This window comes from Barbus barbus, assembly GCF_936440315.1.
Source record: "Barbus barbus genome assembly, chromosome: 47".
Classification (NCBI taxonomy): Eukaryota; Metazoa; Chordata; class Actinopteri; order Cypriniformes; family Cyprinidae; genus Barbus; species Barbus barbus.
Window position 1 is genome coordinate 23,209,965 of NC_136725.1, and position 27,801 is coordinate 23,237,765.

General features: G+C 36.8%; 2 protein-coding genes and 1 long non-coding RNA gene across 7 annotated transcripts in view; 1 reads left to right on the top strand and 2 right to left on the bottom strand.

The window, feature by feature from the left end:
• The window catches only part of LOC306865755 (serine/arginine-rich splicing factor 9-like), a 343,328-nt gene extending 315,764 nt beyond the window's left edge, over window positions 1-27,564 (top strand). Inside the window, exons 1-5 of one of the 5 annotated variants that reach the window (XM_079410525.1) lie at window positions 21,632-21,722; window positions 22,911-23,257; window positions 23,343-23,515; window positions 24,527-24,699; window positions 26,919-27,564. In XM_079410525.1, the coding sequence (XP_079266651.1) occupies window positions 23,100-23,257; window positions 23,343-23,515; window positions 24,527-24,699; window positions 26,919-27,140 (726 nt within the window). In that variant the 5' untranslated portion in view covers window positions 21,632-21,722; window positions 22,911-23,099 and the 3' untranslated portion in view covers window positions 27,141-27,564. Of the gene's footprint in view, window positions 1-21,631; window positions 21,723-21,834; window positions 23,258-23,342; window positions 23,516-24,526; window positions 24,700-26,918 lie in introns of those variants that run through there. The other 4 variants (XM_079410529.1, XM_079410527.1, XM_079410528.1 and 1 more) reach the window with 4 other exon arrangements.
• LOC306866209 lies at window positions 1,666-7,448 on the bottom strand. Its single transcript, XR_013783931.1, has 4 exons — window positions 7,176-7,448; window positions 4,569-4,616; window positions 4,381-4,492; window positions 1,666-4,266 (listed from the first exon to the last, which is right to left on the bottom strand). It is a non-coding gene; the product is annotated as an uncharacterized lncRNA (long non-coding RNA).
• LOC306866265 (galactosylceramide sulfotransferase-like) lies at window positions 14,685-17,820 on the bottom strand (the record flags this gene model as incomplete). Its single annotated transcript, XM_079411358.1, has 2 exons — window positions 14,685-15,825; window positions 17,711-17,820. 2 exons carry the CDS (start codon window positions 17,818-17,820, stop codon window positions 14,685-14,687), a joined length of 1,251 nt encoding a protein of 416 aa, XP_079267484.1.
• Window positions 27,565-27,801: the final 237 nt, after the last annotated feature.

Here is a 27,801-nt window from a genome sequence, read left to right on the forward strand (position 1 = left end):
GTTTCAAAAAATTATTAAGCAGCAAAAAAAAAAAATTTCAACATCAGAAATGTTTCTTGAGCAGGAAATCAGCATATTAGAATGATTTCTGAAGGATCATGTGACACTGAAGACTGGAGTAATGAAAAAATTCAACTTTAATCACGGAAATCAATTACATTTGAACAGATATTCACATAGAAAACATCTATTTTCAAATGCAATATTTCACAATTATATGTGTTATGTGGCCATTTTTTAAGAATGACAGAACTTTCCTAATAGTTTTTGAGACTGCTATGCGCTTTTGCAAATGTAATCTTTTAAATAAAGCGTACAGGAGCTTGTTCTTAGTATCCTTTCAGTCAGAAACAGATTGAAGTAGATCTTGTTTAATCCTGCAGCCCATTTCTGTAGAACCGGACACCTTGTAATTCTGCCAAATGTGGTTAAAAGCACCGGGGTTATATGATCATAGTGTGCACATGATCGTTAATGAAAGGCCTTTTTGTGAAAACCAACAGATGGAGAACGAACAGATTTGAAAGCAGAATGAAGTGCGGTTCAACTGATCAGTGAATGGTCAGTGATGAGCTTCTGCAGAGCTGATGTCCATTACAGAGACGTTTCAGTGCCATCTGTGGAAGACTCTCAGACGATGATCAGCTTATACCAGGATCTGTGCCTCGGCATTCCAAATTTCCAGCTCTGAATTCCGCTTGGAGGCCCTTTCCATGTGATTACAACTGTGAAAAGATTTCTCGTCCCCTCAGAATATAACCACAGAGTCTGTCTAATAGGCATAATCTCAGAGCAAGACTTTCCATAGTAAGGCCTGTACTTTATTAAATGACAGCATCTGGCGGTGAACATGGGTGTGTTCAAGCAAACAAGTGACTAAATGACATCATTTTCTGTTGATTACCAGGAAAAACACTTTGAAAATAGCCAGTAAATGATTATTGTATATACCGAGTCTGAAAACGCATTGAAAAGTGAGATTTTAAACTTGTGCGCATGCTATACTGTTAAAAAGTTTCCATATTTTTTAAAAGTCTCTTATTGCTCATAAAGATTGCATTTATTTGATTAAATACATTAAAACAGTAATATTGTTACAATTTAAAATAGCGGTTTTCTATGTGAATATATTGTAAAATATAATGTATTTCTGTTTCAGAGCTTGGGGTCGGTCAGACTTTAAAATATTTAAAAAAAAAAAAGACTTTTCTATTCACCAAGGCTGTATTTATCTTTTTAAAAGAATACAGCAAAAACTGAAAAATTGTGAAATATTATTCAAATTTAAAATGTATGTGTTAAAATGTAATTCCTGTGATCAAATCTGAATTTTCAGCATCATTACTCCAGTCTTCAGTGTCACATGATCCTTCAGAAATCATAATAATATGCTGATTTCAAGAAACATTTCTGATTATTATCAGTTGAAAACAGTTGTGCTGCCTGATATTTTTGTGGAAACTGTGATACATTTTATTTTTCAGGAGATGAATAATGCATTATTTTAAACAGAAACATAAATGTTTTTACTCTCACTGATCAATTGAATGCATCCTTGATAAATAAAAGTGCATTTCTTAAACATATTGACCCCAAACTTTTCAACGTTACTGTATATAATGCAATATTTGAATTACAAGACTAATAAACAACACTGAGAATAGCCAGAGCTTGCATATTTATTCAACTACAGCTTAAGTTGCAAAATAACATGAAATACTTGTGCATCCTTATAAAGATGACGAGGCTTGACTTCATGTTTTGTACACCAATCATACACAGTTATTACAGAATAATTCAACATACTACAAGCTATTCACTGGCTATTTACAACACAGTTGGCATATCTAATCTATGAGAAGAAACCGTGAGGAGAATCATTCAGATCAGAAACAAAAGGAAGAGCAGAAAGCATGCGATCCATAAGCACTAAGGAAAGACTAGAGCAAGCTGGGAAGATCCCCACTGTGTAGTGGAAAAATAAATGGAAGACTAAGAAACTAACGTGGGCTTTCCAGTCGGACTCTGAAATAAGATTCTTAAAAGTATGTGAACTGGAAGCAAAGACAAAACTGCAAATACCAAGAGTGACGATACCGTGCTACTTAAATGAATAAATATAAAGCTTTTGGTTCTCATCCTAAAACCCAGAAAACTTATGTACAAAACCAGCCGCTAAACGTGTGGATGAGACCGTTGGTTTTGCTGCTACATATTAATACATCGAAGGACCCCGTGTGCTAAACAGATGAGCGTTTTTGTCCTTGACCTAAGCTGCCCTGCGTATGTACACTATGTAGACCACCATCACCCTGGGACCGAGCGCAGGAAACTACAACAGCGACCACATCTTCCGTGTTTCGCACTGATGTCTATTTGAATGTGTCCTCGATGTATTAGAAGTTCGTCGCTAAACAAAAACATGAAATCAGCCGCGTAAGGTACCCCGTCCTGTAAGTATGAGAGTTTGCTATTGCCAGAAGTGACTATAGTGCCAGGAACTGTAACTACTCCTTGAATTAAACCTTTACCTTAAAGGGTAAATAGTGTTAAGAATTGCAGTTTTGTGATTGCTCCGATTGTCTCTAGTTTCAGAATTTTCCAAATAATCATCTTCGAGTGAAAAAATGAAACCAAACCAAACACCAACTCTGTTTTTCTGTCCAATGAGAAAGCCACACAGAAACAACAAGGGGGAGTAAAGTCGATCCGATCCGAGTTACGACAACCAGACAACAAAGAAACAACACCTCTTCCGAACATGAAAATATAAAATAAACCCATCTGAGCTTCCTTACCAAGGAGCAGATTAAAGTCCAAAATAGCACCATTCATCAGTGTCTCAAATCCGTGGCAGCATCTCAATCACTTACCACAAGGAAACAATGCGTCTCTACAACTATTTCTATATCACAACGTACATGATTACACTTTAATATACTGGCAAAGCAACAAAAAAAAAGTTAAAAAGCAAAACTTAACAAGCAAATTCTAAAAAAAATGAAACAAAAAAGATGGAACTAGCTTTTTTTTAGTAACTGCATGAGAAAAAGTGGGGACTCTTAGCCTTAGTAAATACTGTAAGGTGTGAGTACTGACTGACGTTTACGTGGTTTAGTGATGGAGACGTATAGATGGATCTGAGCGAGTATTTGAGAGGGTGTGGGTGTGCGTTAGTGATAGACTGATATATTTGAAGATACTGTCAAAATGGCCATGGGCTACCGGAAGTGCTAGTTTTGATTTCAAATACTTTTTAAAGAATTTGAAGTGAATAAAAGTTGCAAAAAATCTAAACGTTTAAGTTTGGCAATTCTGTATACAAGTATGTTGCATTACTTCAGTGCAATTGATCAATTTCAAAAATCACCTTATGGAACAAATTCTAGACGATTAAATAAAGAGCAGCGCATAACTCGAAAATCATATTCACTTTCCATGACTTTTATACAATTCTAAACATTTTCATGTACTTTCCAGAGCTACAATTTTAGGATTCACTGATATTTTACCATGCACTGTTAAGAGATAAGAAAAATCTAAGTTCTGAATAAAACTGATTATATGAGTATGTTTTGTAAGAATGTACTTTTTCTGATGTTTAAAATCACAATAAATGCAATACCACATTCCTTTCTTTTTAATTACTTTTGAAATTTCAATTTCTGAGTGAAAACCGTTTCTTCATCATTTTTTGGTGAAAGTTGTTTAATTTGTGAGTGAAATTAGATTCTACATTATTTTTTGGAGAAATTGGTTTAATTTCGTACTGAAAATTGTTTCTACACTAATTTGTGGGTGAAATATGTCTACATTTTTTTTTTTTGTAAAAGGTTTTTAATTTCTGTTTGAAAATTTATATTGTGTGTGTGTGAAATTTCTTTAATTCATGTGTAGAAATAGTTTTTTCACCAATTTGTGGGAACTCTGATGTTGATATCGGCCTTTAAAAACACAAATCGGTCGCTAGCATTTGTCACATTGCATGTCAATACAGAACACTGTTAACATTTCTGGGTGGGTTTGTTCACAGGAATTCACAGACGTATGAAAGAGTCCAGCCATGTAAAGTAGAAGTGGACATGTGGAAGACGTGCTACTGCCGCCGGACCCCCGAGGGCCTCTGTGGAGTTTGCAAACACAGACATGTGGGTCTTTAGTGAAGCTCCAGTCTGTCAGGTCTGTCTTGAGGTGCTGTGTGTCTTTACTGCCGCCCCTCCGAAGAGCATATCATCAAGGCTTAGAGTCCCAGGTTTTTCTAAAATGCTATTAATCACATAGATGGGGAAATAGCCCCAGTGTCATAATTCACCTGTACCGCACGCCATAACCATAAAAAATTATGATATACATGATTTAGGAAATAAAAAAAGAATATACATGAGGATACAATTCCCCCAGAGGGCCGTTCTCTATCCTGCATCAGACATATGGAATGTCGATCTTTCGTGGTTGTTCCACGCCACCAGGTTCAGGAACACAGCCATCAGCTCTGAGGAAGTCAATGCACAATAGAGGGAAATCACTGAGTGCTCAGAACACTGCGACTACCATGGGATTCAACCTACCTAATGGGATCCCCCATTGCTCCTGTTGGTGTCATTTGAAGAAACAACCTGCAGAAGAAAGGTACATTTTTTAATATTATCAATTACTAATATTACTCTGTCATCATTTACTCACCCTTATGTCATTCAAAAAAATATCACACAGGTTCCAAACAGCATATTGGTCCGATTGAACCAAGAGCTTGCACCCAAAATGAAGATCCTTGTATTTTTCCCACTTATTTTACATCCGGTAATTCAAAAAAAGGTCCTTGTTAAAGAGTTACAAGCCATGAACCAAACCATCCAGCTGCGAGGAAAATCACAACATTACAAACTTTGGCTTGAAGGAAAAAAAGCATTTAAAAATCAAACAAAAAGACAAAGATGCAAGACTGTGTAGTTAATGGCACTAATGAGGGAAAGTACTACAATCCCATAAAGAATTGCAAGTGCCAATAAAAATAAAAACATAAATATATATATATCTGATTGGTGGACCTTTTTTGAGGAACCATGAAATGGAATTTTTCACAAGGAATTCCACTGTTAAACATGATTATTTAAAAAACATTATTTGAAATAATCCAGGCTGGCTTCAACCAAAGCATATACCATTATTAAAAAGGGATAGCTCATCCAAAAATGAAAGTTTGCTGAAAATCTGTCTGGAAGCAACAGTTTTAAGTTAAAAACCTCTTGATGGATTTGTTTCTTACAAACACACAGCTTTTGTCTTCTAAAGATGCTAACTGATGGACTGGAGTGGTGTGGATTACTTGTGGATTATTGTGATGTTTTTATCAGCTGTTTGGACTCTCATTCTGACGGCACCCATTCACTGCAGAGGATCCATTGCTGAGCAAGTGATGCAATGCTACATTTCTCCAAATCTAATGAAGAAACAAACTCATCTACATCTCGGATGGCCTGAGGGGGAGTCAATGTTTATTTTTGGGTGAACTATTGCTTTAACAACCTTGTAGCTCACAGTATGTCTCTAATGAGTCAATATTAATAATAAAATAACCTATGGAGAAAATGAAGAGTTTTCTGTTGCACTCCGTTACAAAAATATCACATTTTTGAAATGCATGCATAACATCTCATAAATTTAAGGTTGTAATCTCTGCTCTGAAGCAACAGTCATACTCCCACATTCCTGCTGAGTCAGATAGACTTCAGACGATGACAAAATCTATCTGATACACTCGGTGCAAGCCTGCAACATGCACCGTCAAAGACAAATGCAAGCAGCAACAACAATGCACCATATGCATTTCTTTTCTTAAGCATTCGCTAGCCAGGCACCTGCCTCCCATTCCACTTCCCCGACCGCAGCTTGGAGCGTTTTCAAATCCAGTCAAACGAGGTCACATTTTCCCCCGCCTCAGCCCGCCATACTGAGCGCGCATGAACCCAATGAACCCAACTGACTGCTGCAGAACAGACTGACTGTGGAAACACGCCCCTGCTGACCCCGTTCCAGCTCACGTCAACCTTAACCCATTCTACACTCTACTAATATATATGCAATTATATATATATATATATATATATATATATATATATATATATATATATATATATATATATGCAATAATATATGCAATGATGAGCCATTTTCAGTAAAAAAAAAAAAAAAGAAGAACCCTTAAAATTGACCATAACTGCATGCATACCAATTTTATGCAGTGCAATGCAAAAAAAGGAGAGGTTTGTGATCAAATGACTGCAATGCCACTTTAATAATTTCACATGCCCTTTATGCATGCAGAAGCATTTTAAAACAGACCAATTTGAAATACATGCTGCTGAAATAAGTATAAAAGCAAAGGAGACACATCTCTGTCGATGCCCGTATGCATGACTTCATCTTTGTGTCTAAATTTAGGACTGTGCCATGCATGCAACTGCTCTGGAGCTCCAGTCCCAAATCTATCACAGATACGTGGTTTTCCTGCTCCAAGGACACAGCATTCTGCTGAATGAGGTGAAAATGGTGGGGGGGGAAGACACCTTGTCCTAACATGAACCGAGAAATGAGTCTGGCATCGAGAGGTTTCAAATGCAATGGCTTTTCCAAACCCATCAGGCGTGCTGATGATACCAAGAACCGGTTGAACCCCACGCTTTAGTTCAGATGCAAGTTTCCTACAGTCACATCAGTAACCCAGATAATGCTTTAGTAAAGCTGGGTTTGTGTGTCTGTGTGTGTGTGTGTGTGTGTGTGTAGGTGGCAGACTGGGGGGAATACAGTCAGTCTGTGTCTTGGTACAAATAGTACATTCAGTTCTTGCAGTGCTCTTTTACTCTCTTTAGCACGTTTCTATCGTTTATTAATCCGAATCTAGTAGATCAAGTATAGACTTTACTGTCCAGCAGCAGACAGAACAAAGGAGGCGCTGAGATATCAGCACATCTAAAGAGGCACTTTCGTTATTCCTGTTTTTCGACTGTATTCCCATCTGTCACGCTTTTTGTGAGCTAGAAACAGTTTTGAATTACGAAAAACACAATACGTGCATTCTCTTCAAATCGCGCGGTATTAGAATAATAGCTGTCAAATCAACTAATGTGTGGTGGATTTTGTTTTTACTTTTCGCGAATGTGTGAAGGTTTACTTACAGATAAAGTCTTTGTTCTTGTCCTTTGCCTTTTAAAGTTGCTGTTGGAAAAGACGTTCTTGGACGAAAGCGGACCCGAGCAGCAGCCTTGCGGGGTTTGGACACCCCATACAAGGCTGCGGGACTGGGGCGTCAGGATCTCAGCCGCTTCCACTGGCTGACTGCATGTAATTCTACAGAGAGCTAATTTTGACCGTGCTGGACTGGGGCCAAGCCCCCCATTCCGGCTCTGCACTGCAGTTCGGTTCAGACGAACCGATGATTACCCGACGGTGGGCGGGATCTGCGAGTCTCCGCCCACTCCGCGTGCGGCATGGCGCCATTTGGGCGATTAAAGTATGGCAAGCCGTGTTAACATTTAGGGCTCATTCACACAAAGTCAGAGCTTTCATTATCTGCACCCCCCATTTCTTCCATAAGCACGGCGTCGTTTCAAGAAATATCTCCATACAAACGAAACCACTGAAACCGATGTAGTATGCTAGACCAGTATGTGGCTGTGTAAACATGCATACTGTATACAAACCCATCAACTAAGGATGCATTATGTGAAGTGAAGTGACATACTGCCGAGTATAGTGACCCATACTCGGAATTCGTGCTCTGCATTTAACCCATCCAACGTGCGCACACACAGCAGTGAACACACACCAGTGTTAATTTCGTTGACGAAGACGACGACTAAAAATATTCGTCGCCGAACCTTTTTTCTGTGACTAAAACGAGACGTTGACGAGCTAAAACTAATATCTGATGATAAAAACTATGACGAAATTTATGCGCGTCTTCATTAACAAGACCAGACGGGACTAAAATGTTATTTGAGGACTACCGGACATTCAAAATACATCCTATAGGCTAAGTTAACTGTCTTGTCTTTCAAAATGTGCGTCTCTGTCATTGAATAAGGGGCGTTTGCATATCTAGTCTCAGTATGGCAGCCGCAGTGGACGGATAGCCTACCAAAACGCGAACTAGCGATCTGAAACAATGGCCTCAGCACCCGAAGGGTTAGGGAGTGGGTGACCAGACGTCCCGTTTTTCCCGGGAGTCACAATTCATTGTCGATTAACTTAAAGTCAGTGAAGGTGCGATAGGCGGAAACGCGCTGATAGATGTGCTCTCTCTCGCGCGCGCTCCACTTCTTCAGTTCTCATACAGCGCGCGATCAGTTCTCAGCGCTCAAATACACACACAGCAGTCCACATGTCTCTCATGTAGAGCATCTCACGGAAATACAGTCCGTTATGGTTTAAGTGAGCTTAAACAGGTGGGCGAAAACTGAATGTATGTCAATAGGCTATTACATACATACCTTCCGTCTTAAATGGACAGCATTCCTAATTATCTGTCATAAATGTTAACCAACAAAAGATGTTAAATCAATGTATACTTAAGTAAACCTACTGTATTTGAAAAATGAGTTTAATTTATATTTCTACCAAAAAATGAACATTTATTCCAGTTTTTCCAAATTCAATCCTTGATTCAAATTTCTCATAACTAAGCTTAATTGATTTGGTCTAAAGAGAGAAGTATTGATGACTATTTTTGTTAGAATACTACATATAAAATAGCTACCAAAATAAATGTTGGTAACTGCAGTTTGACTAAAAGTAGTGCTGTCAATCGATTAAAAAAATTAACTAATTAATCACACATTTTTCTAAAATTAATCGTGATTAATCACGCTTAACCCCACCTAACATTCAAGTTTTTAAATAAACAATCTTCAAATGTACACTGTACAAACAACATAAAGACAGTATATTTTTAATATTTCTTTAATGGTATCTTTTTCATGATTGAAGGCCAGCATCACTGATATCAATACTACTGATGTCTCTATAAAAAAAGAATATTTTGCCCCCTGAATATTTAACCATTGACTGTAGCCATTCAGCATTACAGTATAATTGAGAGCTATCAATTTTAACATTTATTAGACTTAACGTCAAATTTAAGTGAACTTAAAACAATCTTCACATGAACCCATTATAATAAATGACATATTTAGCTAGCTGTGCCCTTCAGCAGAAATATACAGAAAATGAATACTTACCAAACACTAAATTCTAAATTAAATATAGATGGACCCCTTAAAACTATAAAAGTTATTGATTTCCTATTTTTTTCTTTTGTTCTTGGATTAATAGACATCACAGCTGCTGGTTATTAACTTATTTGCCTGCTATTGCTTTAAAAGCTGCTGCTACTGAAGGTGATGGGGATCTGACATGCATCTTATTTTCTCACAAATCTCTTTGCATTTTCTGACTCACTTCATGTCTGAAAGTCTCAACTAATGAGCGGATGAGTTGAATTGGGTATTTTAGATGAGGGAGACAGTGCTAGGGTGCCTCAGGACAGTTTTTAAAACCATTTCAGAGACATGTACTTAAATGTGACGCATATATAACATAGGCTATTGCATGCATGCACACAGTTTAAGGCAGCTTTAATCGCCTTTTTGGTAACTTCATGCCTTAACTGACGGCATAACTACGACATTGCATGCACGTAGTTTCTTTCGCTGTATGATATGAAATGATATAGGCTACAGCGCTTACCGGCACCTTTGTGCGTGTATTTGAAGAGTGCGCACTACGAGCACAGTATCTTTTACGCGCTTGTTTGACTCGCGTCTGGCGTGGAGGCGACGTATAGAGCACGTGTCTGAAACTTCTCCTGTTTGATGTGGTCATAAAGACATTCTGCATCTAAATAAACGCAATCATTTGCAAGAAAAAAAGCAGTTGCGAATGGGGTGGCCAACCCTAGCCCCGCCCCTGCGTTAATTGCATTAAATATTTTTAACGCGTTAATCTGAAAATAATTAATAGCATGCGTTAACGCGCATATTTTGACACCACTAACTAAAAGTAATGACTAAAAGTTGACAAAAATGCAATGACTTTTCGTCGACTAAAACTATGAAAGACTCAAATGACTAAAATGTGACTAAGACTATTAAGCCTTTTTGTCTCAAGATAAAGACTAAGCCTAAATCAAAAATGCCTGCCAAAATTAACACTGACACACACACCATGAACACACACTGGAGCAGTGGGCAGCCATTTATGCTGCGGCGCCTTGCTCAAGGCTTGCTCAAGGGCACCTCAGTCGTGGTATTGAGGGTGGCGAGAGCGTTGGACATTCACTCCCCCCACCTACAATCCCCTGCCGACCTGAGACTCGAACCCGTAACCTTTGGATTACGAGTCCGACTCTCTAACCATTAGGCCACGACTCTCTAACCATTAGTCCACGACTTCCCTGATATTGTCGGAACGTTATCTGAATCGGCCGATAATGGCTTAAAATGTAAACACTGGCATTGGCCCTATGTGAAAAATTATGCCTATATGCCTTGCAGATAAGACAAATAACTCACATGACCTCAGGGTGTGATAGTGATTAGAAAATGTCAACAGTGTGGTCATTCTTGAAGCAAACTTTTGCCTGAATCGGGCAATTCTAGGATTTTCATTTTCGGGGTGCTCAGCCCCCAATGAGGGTATAAAAAAATATAGGATATATATTATACAATATATATATATGTGTGTGTGTGTGTGTTCAGCTGTAGTGTGATGAGGGGTGAATGCAGTGAAAACTTAGTAAAAGTAGAAAAGTAGATGGGGAACCGATTTCTACCCCATGATATTTTGTAAACTGTATTTATGACAGAGAACTGCATAGATGCAGATATTATAACAATCAGGGCCGGCGCTAGCTGTAGGCAGAGCAGGCAATTGCCTAAGGCCTCGGGCTTTGAGGAGGGGCCTCCATAACCGCAACATCCTCTATACGTCAGTCCACCAGTCAAGAAGGGCAGCAAAATACTAACCTCATTGTTCAGTAGATATTGTAGAATTGTCACTCACCTGCAATTAAACCAATTAAACTTGCCGCTTCAAAGCGGGACCCACCTTCTGAATGTTTGCGTAACGAACGCATCCTTCAGGTGCTGAAGCAAAAGGCTAAATAGGCAAGCAAAGAGTACAGCTCCTAATGCAGGTGCGTTGTCAACTTTTTTGGAGTGATTGCAAATGTATTCTAAATATAAGCTTGTTCTATTGATCAGTATCATTTCTGGAGAGATCATTCACCGTTTTATTACGAGTTTAAAAGAGCACAAACACCATTGCCTCGCACAGACGCAAAGCTTTGAATTTGCACGTACAGTTAATAACATTGCGTCTGGAGATGACTAGCAAAATAGCTTGAAAAGTAAAAGCAAAGAAGTTTGCTTTCAAATTCAAAAAGCAAACACACTAGACCATTATTTAATGTTTCAAAGTAGCTCAGATGTGTGTAACTTCTAAATTGTGCTGCTGATGATGATTACAGTACTGCTCTAACACTTTCAGAAATAATTACTGCAAAATAATACTACTAATAATATCATGGCTATAATAACATCCTCAACAAACAAAAAAGAGATTAACTTAGATAAAGTTGAATTAATATGTATATACAGTCAAAAGTTTGGACACATTACAGTTTTTAATGTTTTTGAAAGAAGTCTCTTATGCTCATCAAGCTATACATTTATTTGGTCAAAAATACAGAAAAAACAGTAATATTGTGAAACAGAAAAGTAAAAAAAAAAAGAAGCCATTTATTTAAAATAGAAATCTTTTGTAACAATACCGATCACAAATTTGCAATTTTGCAATGGGTCAGTGTTTTCTATTTTTTCTTTCTTTTCTTTTTTTTTTTTTAAGAAATGGGTCACACTTTATATTAGGTGGCCTTAACTACTATGTACTTACATCAGAAAATAAGTACAATGTACTTGTTGTGGTCATATTGTATTGCAAAGCACTTCTGCTGCTATTGAGGTGGGATACGGGTAAGGTTAGGGACAGGTTTGGTGGTGTGGGTAGGTTTAAGGGTGGTCAACAGTGTAATTATAAATGTAATTACATAAATTAATTACAGATGTAATTACATATAGGTATTTTTAAAAAACCAAGATATGAAACTGGATCCGTCTGGACGAAACGCAGATATGAAATTTTTACGTATACAATGTAAATGTGTGTACGTGACCTTAATCTATTAAGTATTAAATAGTTACCAGTACTTATTCATTAGATACTATACTTATTAAATATATACTACTTATTCATTAGATACTAGCGCCTGTTAAATAGATATTAGTACTTAGATACTAGTATTTGTTTCAATAGTGATTCTGTAATAGTGATAGTTCTGACTAGTGTATTATAATTGTGACTAGTACATATGTCTTTTTTATATACGAGTAGTTATTCATTAGGTACTAGTACTTCATTTTTAGTTGCTAGTATACTTATTCATTAGAGACTATTAGATACTAGTGCTTACTAAATCCTAGTACATGTTTAATAGTGACTAGTAACTGTTCTGTTGTAACTAGAAACTAATTTCACATTTTTGCCCTTGACGTCTATGTATCTGTCATTCAGATATCAACTATTCAGTTCTGACTAGATATTCAAATAGTGAGTAGTATCTTTTTAAATAGTAGTATTCATCGTATATCTGTGCTTAGAATAGTAGAATAAGTACTAGTAGCAAAAATAACCACTAGTAGCTTTACTTACTTTACTTTTTACTTTTGTCATTTAGCAGACGCTTTTGTCCAAAGCGACTTACAAATAAGAAAAAGTAACTAAAACTAAAAAGTTACAACTCTATAAATACTATCTACCCACATATTTAAGAAAATAAAGAAATTAAATAAAATTAACACATGCATATAACAACAACATTTCAATAATAAACATATCAATGAAAAAATGAAATAAAAAGCGATACTACTATCCCTTGCCGGTGTCCCTGCCCGGTGGAGTCGCACGGTAGAGTCGATGGTCTTTACACGCTTTGGTCTTCACACTAAGAGGGCTTCACACGACGACTGCCGCGACCGCTGCCGCGGTATAATAACCTTTATTATACCAATCTAACAAATGATCATTTCAATTCAGCTGGACCCACTTTCCTGTTTATCAACTACAAATGGCCAAGCAAGTGCACACACTGACAAGATACACGATACAGTACGAGACCAAACGCGATTTCAGCAACTCTCATCCTAGTAAACAAAATAAGCGTTTCCTAGCAACGGCAAATGCGCTAAAACCCAGTACTAATGAATAAGTACTAGTGTTCAATGGTAGATACAGCTAACAAAATAAATACTAGTATCATGAAAATAAATACCAGTACGTTTTAAGGATTAAATGTTATACCGGCTTGCCATAGCTAATGCTGTCCTCTGGTGGCCCAAAACAACCAGTCTCTCATTGAGACACCTTCAAATTTCAGTGTGTTTTGGGTATATTATTGAGGACAAGTATAATTCTTTTAAATCTACGTCTTCAGTTTATTTATACATGGGATTAAAAATGAAATTCGCTTATGTTAGTTCTATAAAATATTATTTAAAATTATTCCTCGTGCAAACGCACATGCATGTGATTGGTCCGTCTTACCATCGCGGTGAAAGGTAACAGATGCCACGTGACCACGCAGTTTCTTCAACAACAGTTAATTTACAGTGAAAGATATTTAGATGAACTTTAATTGATGATATTTAAAAACAAACAGTGAAGAGTTAAAACATTATTTTTCAGACACACCCTAACTGAAAATGTACGGTACATTAAGCCCCGCCCATTTGCCGTTGGATAACGCCGTGATATCCAATGAGAGCCCAGCAATGGACGTGTGCCTGAAGTCGATTGGCGGACGCCTGAAAAGTCCGTTCCTAATTTAGAAAATGACAGTTAACAGATTTAACCGTTTTTAAAGGTGCAGTATGTAATTCACAGTAAGTGCTTATTTTAAAGGGGTTGCCACATCTGTAGTTTTACTGCGGAATTGGGTTACTTTTACACTGTTGCTGATCTGGCAACCCTGGATATGTGATTAAATTTTTTACAGCAGGATCTTTTCTTTTTTTTTTGTCATTTACTTATTTGAATCATTATTTGTTTGTTTGTACTTTTAAATTTGTTTCTTTGTATATATTTAAAAAAAATGCCTTTTGTATTTATTTATTTTAATCTTCCTTTTTATTATTTATTAATTTTTTACACATTCTTTTGACCCTCCTGGACTATATCAATTATAACTAGAGACAACCCTGAGTTACACTCTTAAAAATAAAGATGCTTCACGATGCCATAGAAGAAACTTTAACATCTGAAGAAACTTTCTGTTTCACAAAAGGTTCTTTGTGTCGAATGAAGGTTCTTCAGATTAAAAAAAGTAAGAAAGAGACGGTGCTTTAAAGAACCTTTGACTGAATGGTTCTTTGTGGAACCAAAAATGGTTCTTCTATGGCATCGCTGTGAAGAACCTTTTAAGCAATTTTATTTTAAGAGTGTATCGTTAATGTAAGTCCAACAAATGAACACTGACAAATTTCCAACAGTGAGCGTAATATAAAATATATAAATAATAAATTTTCAATTAATATATAAATCCATACAACATATATGAAGCAATTAGACTAACTCTACATAAACTGTAAAACACTATCCTTAAACCAGCCCCATAACCTAGTGAGCCATAGACTGACTCCTAAATCAGTCAGATACTGGATCTCGGGGGTCAGCATCTTCCTGCAGACCTCCTCATACTTTCGCTCGATGTCGCTCTTCAGGTTGTATCCTAGTATGGATGCTTTTCCGATGGGCTGCCAGGGCTTCATGTGTCCATCCGTGATGTCTGCCGCCTCCACGGCTCCTCCGCCGTCAATGCAGATGGCCTCCATCTCCGTGTTTCTCCTGCGGAGCTCCCTCACCTGCTCCTCCATTCGACTCCGGCCGTAGTTCTCCACACGCGCCCAGAGAGTGGCGTTAAAATGCCGATAAAGTCGCCAGTCGGCTCCGTTCCATTCCCGAGCTCGAGTCCTCAGTTCAGGGCTCATGGGAGACACAGACGTGACTTTCCTAGCGTTGAGTTTAAAAAACAGCAAGTCGTCCATCTGCCAGCACAGAGCGTCTTTAAGCAGAATGAGCGATTCCTCGAAGTGGTCCGAAATTAAAACTAACTGAAAGCGCTTTTCAATATACTCTATGTTTTCTTGGACCCTCACATCATCAGCTTCCAAATTATTCTCGAAGCCAAAGTCAAAAAACTGTAGATTCTTGAGGTAGAAAGCGTTGATTCCCTGTGGGTTGAAGTAGCAGTTTGGATCATTGAGAAACTCCTCCAATTGGTTTTCTCCAGGGATTCTCCACGTTTGAGGCACGTAGGCTTTGTAGTAGTGAAACGAAGACTCAAAAAGTTCTGCAGGATCTCGTAGGATGGTGAAGAAGAAGGCATCCGCCGGGAGCAGCTTCTCCACTTCGGGTGCATTGAATCGCATGTGGTTGCACACGATGTTATAGCATAGGCCTGGATGGTAGCTCTTCACTTGGGTTCGGAAGAAGCTCGACGGGTAGAAGAAGTCGTTACGGCCATTTGGGAAAGCAAACTTCAGCTGGTGCTTTTCTCCGAAGCGCAGGAGAACGTTCATCAAAGTGCTGCTGGCCGTCTTGTGGGTCTTCATGAACATCAGGTTGACTTTAGGCGTGCAGGTTGCATCTGCTTTGAGAGTTTGCTTTGAATTGTTACCCACTTGAACGTTTGGTGCACAAGGGGCCAGAGAAACACTGAAAAGACAGAAATAAACACAGACTGTCACAATCACTGCAATGGGGTTTTGATTATAATATGTTAATTTGATCCATTTTGAAGACTTCAAAGTACATGCACTCTTAAAAACAAGGGTGCTTAAAAGCTTCTTCAACGCGATGCCATAGAAGAACCATTTTTGGCTCCACAAAGAACCATTCAGTCAACAGTTCTTTAAAGAACCATCTCTTTCTTACTTTTTATAATCTGAAGAACTTTCTTTTGGCACAAAGAACCTTTTGTGAATCAGAAAGGTTCTTCAGATGTTAAACATTCTTTATGGAACCATTTAGACAAAAAGGTTATTCTATGGCATCGTGAAACACCTTTATTTTTAAGAGTGTGGGAAATGGTCCTTTAAATTTAAATTATTGAAAATAATGAAATATATCAATTAAACACAAATTTTAATAGAAATGCCTCCATTATGAAAACATGAAGATTAAAAAGACTTAAATTTGCATTATATTTGAAAATAAAGCAGTTATATTTAAATTTTATTCCGTTTTACTTCAGACTTACATTCAAGCTACATTTAGGTTACGATTAAAGGCATTCTCATAGTTCATACAGTGCTGCTTGAAAGTTCGAGAACCGTTTATAATTTTCTATATTTCTGCATAAATATGACCCAAAACATATTCAAATTTTCGCACAAGTCCTGAAAGTAGGCAAAGAGAACCCAATCAAACAAATGAGACAAAAATATGTTCTTTGTCATTTATTTATTCAGGAAAATGATCCAATATTGCATATCTGTGAGTGGCAAAAGTATGTGAATCTCTTGGATTATCTGTTAATTTGAAGGTGAAATTAGAGTCCTTCTGTGCAGAGGTGTTTTCAGTCAGTGCAATGACTATCACATGTCAGTACGTGACCTGTTTTATTCAAAGAACGGGGATCTATCAAAGTCTGATCATGTTTGTGGAAGTGAATCATGTCACAAACAAAGGAGATTACTGAGGACCTCGGAAAAAAGTAGATGTTGCTCATCAGGCTAGAAAAGGTTACAAAACCATCTCTAAAGAGTTTGGACTTCACAAATCCACAGTCAGACAGATTGTGTACAAATGGAGGAAATTCAAGACCACTGTTTACTTCCCGAGAAGTGGTCAACCAACAAAGATTACTCCAAAACAGAACGTGTAATAGTCTGTGAGGCTGCAAAAGTTCCCAGGGTAACTTTTAAGCAACTAAAGGCCTTTCTCACATGAGCAACCATGGTGTGCTTGGCAGAGTTGCAAGAAGAAAGCCACTGTTCAATATGGGACTGCATTATGTTCTGCAACATCTAGACAGACCAGGGATTTACGTGAGGATCCTGTTTGTGTACTTCAGCTCGGCTTTTAACACTATCATCCCAAACCTCCTCCTGCCCAAACAAACTCAGCTCTTCATACCCACCTCTGTCTGTCAGTGGATCACCAGCTTCCTGACAGACAGGCAGCAGCTAATGAGGCTGGGAAAATTTTCATCCAGCACCCTCAGAATCGGCACTGGAGCTCCTCAGGGCTATGTTCTCTCCCCACTGCTCTTCTGCATCTACACCAATGACTGTACATCTAAAGACCCCTCTATCAAGCTCCTGAAGTTTGCAGACGACACTACACTCATCGGCCTCATTCAGGACGGTGACGAGTCTGCTTACAGACTGGAGGTTAAAGAGCTGGCTGTCTAGTGCAGTCTTAACAACCTGGAGCTCAACACGCTCAAAACATTGGAGATGACAGTGGACTTCAGGAGAAACCCCTCTGCACTCCCCCACTCACCATCAAGTACAGCACTGTAACGACATTTGATGGTATTATAAATAATTTACCAAAACGTGGCCCATTTTAGCTGGCTTCACCCTAGATACCTTACCTGTGTGTAGCAAGGAGGGTTGATGTAGGCAAACAGTAGAAACCTATGATGAAAATCACAGACGCCCCCAAAAATAGCTTTTGTGGCAGTCGCTTGCCTCGATTCCCCATTTGATTCGCCCTTCCAAACTCTCCTGGATCCTTGAAATCAATTCATACCAGACTTGTTGATTCATACACAGACAAATGATTCCACTCTGTCTAAACCTATGGCCACTTTCATAAACTGCTTAGACTAGTCTTACAAGTTAGCAGGAGTGTATAGCAGGCACACGACTCCTCTCTTATAAAATCAGACAGCGTGACCCGAAAGGGTAAACAATCACATATACTTTCATAAAACAGATGGTGAAACTAACTAACTAAAACTAGGACCGTTGAACAAAAACTCACGTTATAATCATTCAAACCTTGTGCTGTGCTGAAACTCCTTCACTTTATTTGGTGTTTCTGGTAAAAAAAAAATTGAATAAAAATAAAATAATGACCAAATTGCTTATAAATCTTTCTTAATGCAATCTTGTCACCACATCTGGGATTCAGTCTTTTTTGTCAGCTTGTTTTCTTTCAGTTAGCACAGATTTTGTATTTTATTTTGTAACCGATTGATCGTATTGATCTGAGGTGCATTTCAACTATGCTTGCAAGTTCCATTGTTACCAATAGAGTTCAATGGAACTAATGACCATAACAATACTTTTGGGAAATGCACCTCTGATCAGTTTTTGAGTGAGAAAATATTATTTCTGCATAATTTTGACAATATTTACTCATAACCTGAAGTGTGAAAGCTCAGATCAATGAGGCCTACGATCAATCAGTTTTAAAAAGAAATACAAATCTTGTGCTAACTGAAAGAAAACAGTTGACTAAACATGACTAAAGACTAATTACCTGTCGACTGAGTCCTAGTCAGACTGTCCTCTGAGTTTCATAAAAAGAGACAAACTTTCTTGTCCAGTTAAATTGTCAGAGTATCATAAGCATCATCATCACTGTTGTGTAAATAGTGTGTTTAAGAACTATTTTGGTGGATTTGTATGCACGTGTTTCAGTCAGTATTTATACAGAAACAGTGTCTTATACTCTCTGTTGACATACCAAACAGCTGTTTGCAAGTATTTACAAGAACAATTCCTGTTTCAAAGATTCGACTCCTGCCTTAATCTCCAGCTAAACATTTCAGCTCAATTTATAAACCCAGCATTTACTATACGAAGTGAGATCAGTGATGTATAACATTTCTAAATAAGTGGACAAAACTAACCAACTTGAGATTTAGAATTAGTATATACTCATTATTGCCACGGTCATTTTTTATTTTAGTTGATTTTTGTAGTTTTGTTGTGTTTTTTTGCAAAAGATTAATAATAATATAATTTAATTAACTTAATTATTATACTAAAATGCATTTGTGTTGTTTTAATATAATGCATATGCTGCTATAGTTTTATAAATATTTTGAATTGGTTTATATTTATATATTTTCTGTTTTGATTCAGATTTAGTAGTTTTGTGTAGTAGTTTTTATATTTTTAAAATGTATTTCAGTTTAAGTTTGTTATTTTAGTACATCAAGTTAAACTAAATGAAAATGAGAAATGCAATACTTTTAAACTATTTAGTTTATTTTACCTATAAGACTTATATTTGTGTTCATATTTTGAGAATTTAAAGAATGACAAAAAATACTGTAAAACTTGTAAATGTAAAACGCATGTGATGTACTTTGTGAAAGGCACGTCAGATATGCATCAAAAGACATTCAACACAAGTCCACTCATGCATACTCAAAGGCTTTGATCTGAAATCACATTATGAAACTAATACAATATTCTTGCATTTATTGTACAGAGTTTGTATCAAACAGCCAGTTTGCAGCTTGATTTCATAAAAGATTTAGATGTCACGTGCCTACCTGATCAGTCCTTGTTAAGCAGGATCACATTAATTCCCAAAATAAGCCCAGAGATCTCCCATCATGACCAAAGACAGAGCTAACAGAGTTCAAAACTGTAATGTATTGATGGATCTGCACACGCATCTATAGCTCTTATCCAGCCGTGAGAACCTGTGCTACTGGTGACAGAGAAACATTCGCTCCTGTTTTCTGTGAATGGGGCGGGACGCTGTATTACTGTCTGATGTTTCAGGGGATAAAATGTCTGTCTAGATCATGGAATAGGAGAACACACCCATCTGTGATTTAATAAGAACATGAAAAGCTCAGCTTCACTGTTTCATGTTTTATGAATCGTCTGATGTGGGCAATCCCTCTCTGTAACACACACACCCTGCTCATGTTCTGTCGAGTTGAAATGTGATATCTGCATGTGCTTACAGTGAATTCAGACTTGTGTTTAAAGCTTTAATCAGTAACTGTTTTTTAATACAACACCTCATGAACAGATTTATGAAGCAGACTCATCTTTCAGCGTATGCGTTTGGTGACATTATTGTTACAGGTTCCTGATTTGCCAATGTCTTCCACCAATGAAAATTAAAAAAAAAAACTAGTTATATGAAACTAGTTACTTCCCAACACTGTGAAGAAGATATGACAACCTACATGTCATGTGTCCAATAACAGATATCAGAGAACCGATGGTTGTTCTTCTCAGACTCAACAGCAACCTCAACTACAGACACCTGGTTTGACCTGGACAGCGCAACCTATCAGGATTATAACTTTGAGTACAGACTAGAGGAAGATTAGAGAAGGATTGTATGGAAATATTAGCCTCTTTAAGCATTTAGGCTCTTACATTACAGATCGTGCTCTCTGTGGAACAGAGCATAAAAGATAGGAATATCATTCTTAATTAATTCAATGTGTTACAAGAATGAAGTATTACTATTGAATGATGCAAAAAAAAAAGTTATTTCTGAGCTGTCCTCAAATTACATGCTTGTGTACACAAATATTATAATGTGCATGTTTTCTAATATAAGCTCCCAATATCGTGTTATTGACTTTTGTGTTATGCACAATCAGTCAAAAAAGCCTCTTTATGATTTTATGTACATATTTCAAACCCAGCAAGGGTTTATTCATGATCCATCACTATTATGTGTTAATGAAGATTAACATATGCATAGTTTGATTCAGGACTGTTTAAATAACGAGTGTACTATATCTCCCTTATGATAAAATCTGCTAAATATAGATTATAAAATTAAATAATTTCATTAAAAAGAGTAATTAGTATTATATAATATTAATTTCCCCATAGAAACATCCTAAACTGGGTTATGGGTTGGTTTTAGTGGGAGGAATTTGTAGTCAGACAGGTATATATAGTCAGGTAAAATGGGCCAAATAAGGTTGTAGCATCATATCTCTTTAAATTTGAAAATAATATCACAATAACTGATCTTGCATTGTTGCTTCAACACTTGTTGACATGTAACAATAATTTTTATTCGTCTGAGTTTTTAAGGCGGGCAGGGCAGAGTGTTACACGAAGCTTGTCAGAGCAATTGTAAGGTAATTAAGTCTGACATAGAAAATCACTAATAAGGGTACTAAAGCAATTATAAATAAGCTTACCAAGAAAGCAAAGGTTTATGAACAATGTTTTGACATGCTCTTTCAAATAAAAAAAATTAATTTATAAAAGAAACTTTGATTTTTGTGACAAATGTAATTTTAGGTAGAAATAGCTGGTTATGCTAAAATGGGCCACAATTTTGTTTCCTGCTAGCTAGATTTCACATAGGCTACTAAAATTGACTGGCTCTATAACTCTATTATTTAGAGCTGAACTATATGGAAACTATCCAAAGCTCGGTTAATCTTAAAGTAGGCAAATCTGTATCTCTATACTCATCTATCTTATTTAAACTGTATGAAAGCTACATTTATGGTGTCTTGTCTGTATTTTGTACAGGTTTCAGCAGTTGCTCGTTGCAGCCTGAAGGGGGCGGAAGTGTATGTCACTTCCTGATCCGGGGAGGGGAAGCGCGTGCGCTCGTGTATCCTCGGTTTTTATTACGAGCTGCAAATTACAGAGGTAAATCAAACTATTAATTTCAGCTGTATTTCATCTTTAACCATATTCGTGCATGAGAAAAAAGGCCGACCTCTTTATTTGCTTGTGTTTGTTTTCATTTTTCTTTGAACAGTTGTCTCAACAAAGAAGCTAACAGCTAGTATGCTAATGTGATTGTGTTGTATTGTTATTAAACACAAATATCACAATTTTAGATTGTTTACGTTGACTACTATATATATATTGTAGTGGAAATGAACGGGTTTGGGTTGATATTTTGAATGAAATAACGAATTAAATGCGTAAGATGAGATGTTAGCATTGTTAGCAGCTGTCATGGCTGTCCTCTGATTTGCATTCGACTTCTTTTATTGAATTATCAAAGTCTAAAAGTAGATTAAATATGAAAAGATTGTAGTATTACATATTAAAACACATATTTGCATAGCGATTCTCTTTACAAAGCTCATATCAGAGCTTGATTTGGCAATTACTTATTATGTCCTGTCTATTAAAATGTATGTTGCATGCCATTTAACGTATTAAAAGTCATTTTTCTAGGCCTTAGCTAGAAGTATGGTCACTTATTATGTATTATATGTGACTCTGGACCACAAAACCAGTCACAAGGTTCAGTTTTTTGAAATAGAGATTTATACAATAAATAAGTTTTCCATTGATGTATGGTTTGTTGGGATAAGACAATATTTGGCTGAGATACAACTATTTGAAAATCTGGAAACTTATCTAAATACTGAGGAAAATCGCCTTTAAAGTTGTCCAAATTAAATATTTAGCAATGCATATTACTAATCAAAAATTAAGTTTTGATATATTTACAGAAGGAAATTTACAAATTATCTGCATGGAACTTGATCTTTACTTAATATCCTAATGTTTGTTTTTTTTTTTTGCATAAAAGAAAAAATTGATAATTTTGACCCCTACAATGTATTGTTGGCTTTTGCTACAAATATACCCATGCTGCTTATGACTTGTTTTGTGGTCCAGGCTCACAAATGTCAAACTGAGGTGATTTTTGCCCTACAGAACGAGGTTAATTATGATTTACAGGCTAATGAATTAGTGCATCAGATGTAAATGTGGTTTGCAGACGTTATTCAAATGTTTCATGGTGGATTGGAGGCATCAGGTTCCTCGTCTGTCCCTCATATGTGTCCATTTTAATTGATTGTCCTTGTTTCTAAGTTTTCAGACTGTGGTCCTGGAGGCTCCTATGCTGGGTTTCTTGAACTCGACATGTTCTGCAACTGCCAGAGTTTAGAGTTGTAAATAGAGGCTTTTAGAAGGACGGACTAGAGTTTGGATGTTCTGAACGCCCTGACGCGGAAAACACTCTATTTCCTCGAAGGCTGCAGGTTCAGCGGGGTTCAAGCCATGTCGGACGGACGAATCTACGTGGGAAACCTTCCCATGGACGTCCAGGAGAGGGACATTGAGGATCTCTTCTACAAATATGGAAAAATTCGGGATATTGAGCTGAAGAACAACAGAGGCACCATCCCGTTTGCCTTTGTGCGATTTGAGGATCCACGGTGAGTCGCGAGGCCTCCGAGAACACGGACGAGGCTTTTTCACGTGTAGAACGAAAATTAGGAGCACTTTCCTCTCTTCCTCTAGGGATGCGGAGGACGCCGTCTTTGGAAGGAATGGATATGGATTTGGAGACTGTAAGCTGCGTGTGGAATATCCACGGTCTTCCGGATCCAAATTTAGTGGACCTGCGGGAGGAGGACCTCGGGGAAGGTTTGGGCCCCCGACGCGCAGATCTGAGTTTCGCGTTATTGTGACGGGTGAGTTAAGATCTCTGAGGCGTCATGCAAGAATAATACGACTTAAAATAGTCCTGATAACACTGCTTTAATGAATTGTATAGCTGGGTTGCTATAGTTTAATAAAACTATTAAAATAAAAAATAAAAAAATCTAAAATTTCATATAAATTAAATTAAATATTTAAAAAAATCTATTATATTTCAGCTAGTTGCCAAGGCAACAGTTCTCATTTTTATTTTGTTTATATTGATGTAAAATAACTAAAAGTGAATAAAAACTGTATAGACACATTTAAAAACAACAGAAATGGTAAAAACACACACACACAAAAAAAATACTAAAACGTTAACTAAAGTTAAAATGAAAACAGAAAATATAAAGGTAAAATTTAATTCAAAATATTAACAAAAATTGTAGTAGTATATCAAGGATACTACAATAACTTAATTTCACTTAAGAGTATTTAAAGAGACAGTTCAAAATGAATGTCCAAACCCATAATTCATCTTCAAAACTTGAATTTAACATAAGTTTAAAGGTGCTGTATGTAGGATTGACACCTAGCGGTTGAACTAGGTATTGCAGTCCAAATTCAAAATACTGGAGAGGTTTTTTTTCACCCGGCCCCTCCTCCTCAGACTTGAGGCACACACAGGTTGCCAGATTAATGACACCAACAGGAACGAGCGCACATGACGATGAATGAAATGAAATGTGCTGTGTTTTCCGCCAACTGGCAAACAATTGGGTAAACTGGCATTGGGCGGGTTTCACAAACCAAAGCAGAAACCGACATTCCGGGTCCGGAACCCACATTTTCAAAGGAGAATACCTGACTGTAGCATTGTTTTTCATTGCTGATATTTTAGAAACATGCTAACCTATTATGGTATTTTTATGCTTTAGTAGTGTCCAAAATTACATACAGCACCTTTAATGAAACCTGGGGTTTCACACAAATGTTTGCAGCACTTTCTTGTACAAAATCTCAAGACTGTAGCATAATAAATGCCTTTGGCCCGTGTGCAGGTCTTCCTCCCAGCGGCAGTTGGCAGGATCTGAAGGACCACATGCGGGAGGCTGGAGACGTGTGTTTCGCTGACGTGCAGCGTGACGGCGAGGGTGTGGTCGAGTTCCTCAGACGTGAGGACATGGAGTATGCACTGAGACGCCTGGACAGCACAGAGTTCAGATCCCACCAGGTCAGGGTCCTAGGGAACCGGTTCCGTTCATTAAACATACAATTCAGACAAATTCAGTTCATCCCTTGTTTTTTTTTTTTTGGTTATTTTATTAAGTAAAAAAATTAATTTGCCTTGCCTTAAACTGTTTATTTGTTAATCTCTTATTGCCCTTTATCTTCTCATGCATTAATGATTTAATTCCTGTGGGAAGATACACATTGATATTTTTGTTTAACATAATTTATATAGTTTTAGATACACTGCCATTAACTACCATTTAAGGTCTTTTATTTTTTAAATTATAATTGTAGTTTTGTTCTCTCAACTTATTTATGTTTATTTTGATAATTAATTTTTATTTTTTACATTTTAGTTATGTTTCTGTTTAATTAATTAAAAAGAGGTTAGTAAGATTAAGAAATTAATACTTTTATTCAGCAAGGATACATTAAAATAATAAAAAAATTACAGTAAAGATATTTAAATGTTCCAAAAGATTTCCATTTCAAATAAATGCTGTTCTTTTGAACTTTCCATTCATCAAATAATCCTGAATATAAAATTTATCACGCTTTCCCCAAAATATTGGGCATCACAACTGTTTTCAACTGATAATAATCAGAAATGGTTCTTGAGCAGCAAATCAGTATATTAGAATGATTTCTGAAGGATCACGTGACGCTGAAGACTGGAGTAATGATGCTGAAAATTCACAGCAGTCGATTCCATTTGAACAAATATTCGCATAGAAAACAACTATTTTAAATTGTAGTAATATTTCACTATTTTTACTGTATTTTTGATCAAATAAATGCAGCCTTGGTGAGGAGTAGAGACTTCTTTTAAAACAAAACAAAAAAAATCATAGTGATCCCAAATGTTTAAACGGTAGTGGATATGTTAGTCTATAGTTTTAAGATTGTTGCATATAATCTATTACTAATTTAGCATAGACTTCTGAGGTCAGGTGGTTTCAGGGCTAGTGATGATATAATATATAAAATATCATTTTTAAACAGAAAATCAAATGTTAAGTGCATTGTAGTGATCATAATATTTACTTTTTTTTTAAACCTACTATTTATTTATATTTCATGCACATCTAAGTAGCTGACCAGGTTACAGTTCACTGAAAGTTACAGTCAAACCAAAATGTATTCAGACACCTTTAACATTTCTCATATTATCAGTTTATTCGCTATAGTTTAATCAATCACTTTAATCATTCGCTAGTTTAATCAATTGTTACATTGGTGGGGCAGTCGTGGCCTAATGGATAGAGAATTGGACTTGTAACCCGAAGGTCGTGGGTTCGAGTCTCAGGTCCGGCAGGGATTGTAGGTGGGGGGAGTGAATAACCAACAATACCACGACTGAGGTGAGACCCTTGAGCAAGGCACCGAACCCCCAACTGCTCCCTTTAAGTAGACAAATGTGACCCTGGAGCACAAAACCAGTAGCACGGGTATATTTGTAGCTATAGCTATATCCATTGTATGGATCATAATTAATGATTTTTCTTTTATTGATGTATCAACTTCATTGTTGATTAGTAATATGCATTGCTAAGAACTTCATTTGGACAACTTTAAAGGCGATTTTCTCAATATTTAGATTTTTTTGCACCCTCAGATTCCAGATTTTCAAATAGTTGTATCTCAGTCAGATATTTTCCTATCCTAACAAACCATACATCAATGGAAAATTGATGTATAAGTCTCAATTTTAAAAAGCTGACCCTTATGACTGGTTTGTGGTCCAGGGTCACAATTAGATAATAGCCATTTAGGTCAACCAATTACCAAGCAGTGCTTAATTTTGTTCAGTCTGTGGTGTAAAAAACACTGCATTAGCAATTAAAGAAAAAACACTTAAGCAATACATGGTCAGGTCAAATTGTCTGAATAATTTTTGGTCACAAATATTTATCAATTTTACTGCAAGTCCACTGTATGAAGAATTTTTGGGTATAATAGGCCCGTCACAATTGACTTTATTTTGCTATCCTCACTTACATAAATGAACTACAGTGTCCTATTTTAAAATAAATATCAAAAATTATATCTGGTGTCTGAATAATTTTTGGTTTGACTGTATTGTATATTCTGTACAAATATTTTTGTGTGTGACAACTTTTTTTTTTTTAACTAAAAATAAATTTTGTTTTTGTCCAGCGTCTCTGGAATCAGTGGTTTGTTGCTCTCTGTGTTTCTGAATATTGTTTGTTTGCGGCTCAGGGAGAGACGTCCTACATCAGAGTGATGGAGGAGCGGGGCACAAGCTGGGGTCGCTCGCGCTCCCGCTCCAGGTCTCGAGGACGTTACTCACCCCCATACCAGAGCAGAGGGTCACCGCCGCCCCGTTACCGATCGCCCCCGCGTCACATGACCCGCCATAGCCCGCCCTCCCGCCGAGCGCCGCTCCAGGATCACAGCCCGCCGCCGCGGCACTATCGATGAGCGGCCTTCTCCACCGCCTCACCTTTTCTTTCTCAATTTTGTAATTTACATTCCACTGTAGGAACCCAAATGGCCTTATTCACCATTCAGTTCATGGAGAGCTTGCGAATATGTTAATGATCACGTGGATGAATCTGCATATGTTTGCAGATGTGGTTATGATTGTGAAAGATCTGAAGTTGAATAACCCGTTTTGTGATTATTGACTTGAGGCAACAGACTAAAGATGTGTTGTTTGTGATTAATCTGGTCCATTTCATAGACATTGACTGTTTTATTATTTTTTATGATTTGAATAAAAGGCTGAAATTTTAAAGTTTTTTTTTTTTTTCTGTAATCTCCCCATGTGATTTTTCTTTTTTCTCATTTTGTATCATGTGACGATGGTATGCTTTTTTTTCAATTAAAGCATTGAATCAAAGTTACTCTATATCGAGTCATTTTTACAAACTATTGATTTGCAGGAATAATGGAAATAATAACAGAAAACCTGGAAATAGAGTTAAAAAATTAAGTCATTGAATTATCAGTAATATAATTGTGCTTTAATTTAAAAATGCATTATTGAATGTTGATTCATGATGCATCAACTGATGTTAACAGATATTTGATTAAATGTTGAAACATTAAGATTATTAAATACTTTAGAAATATTGCTTGT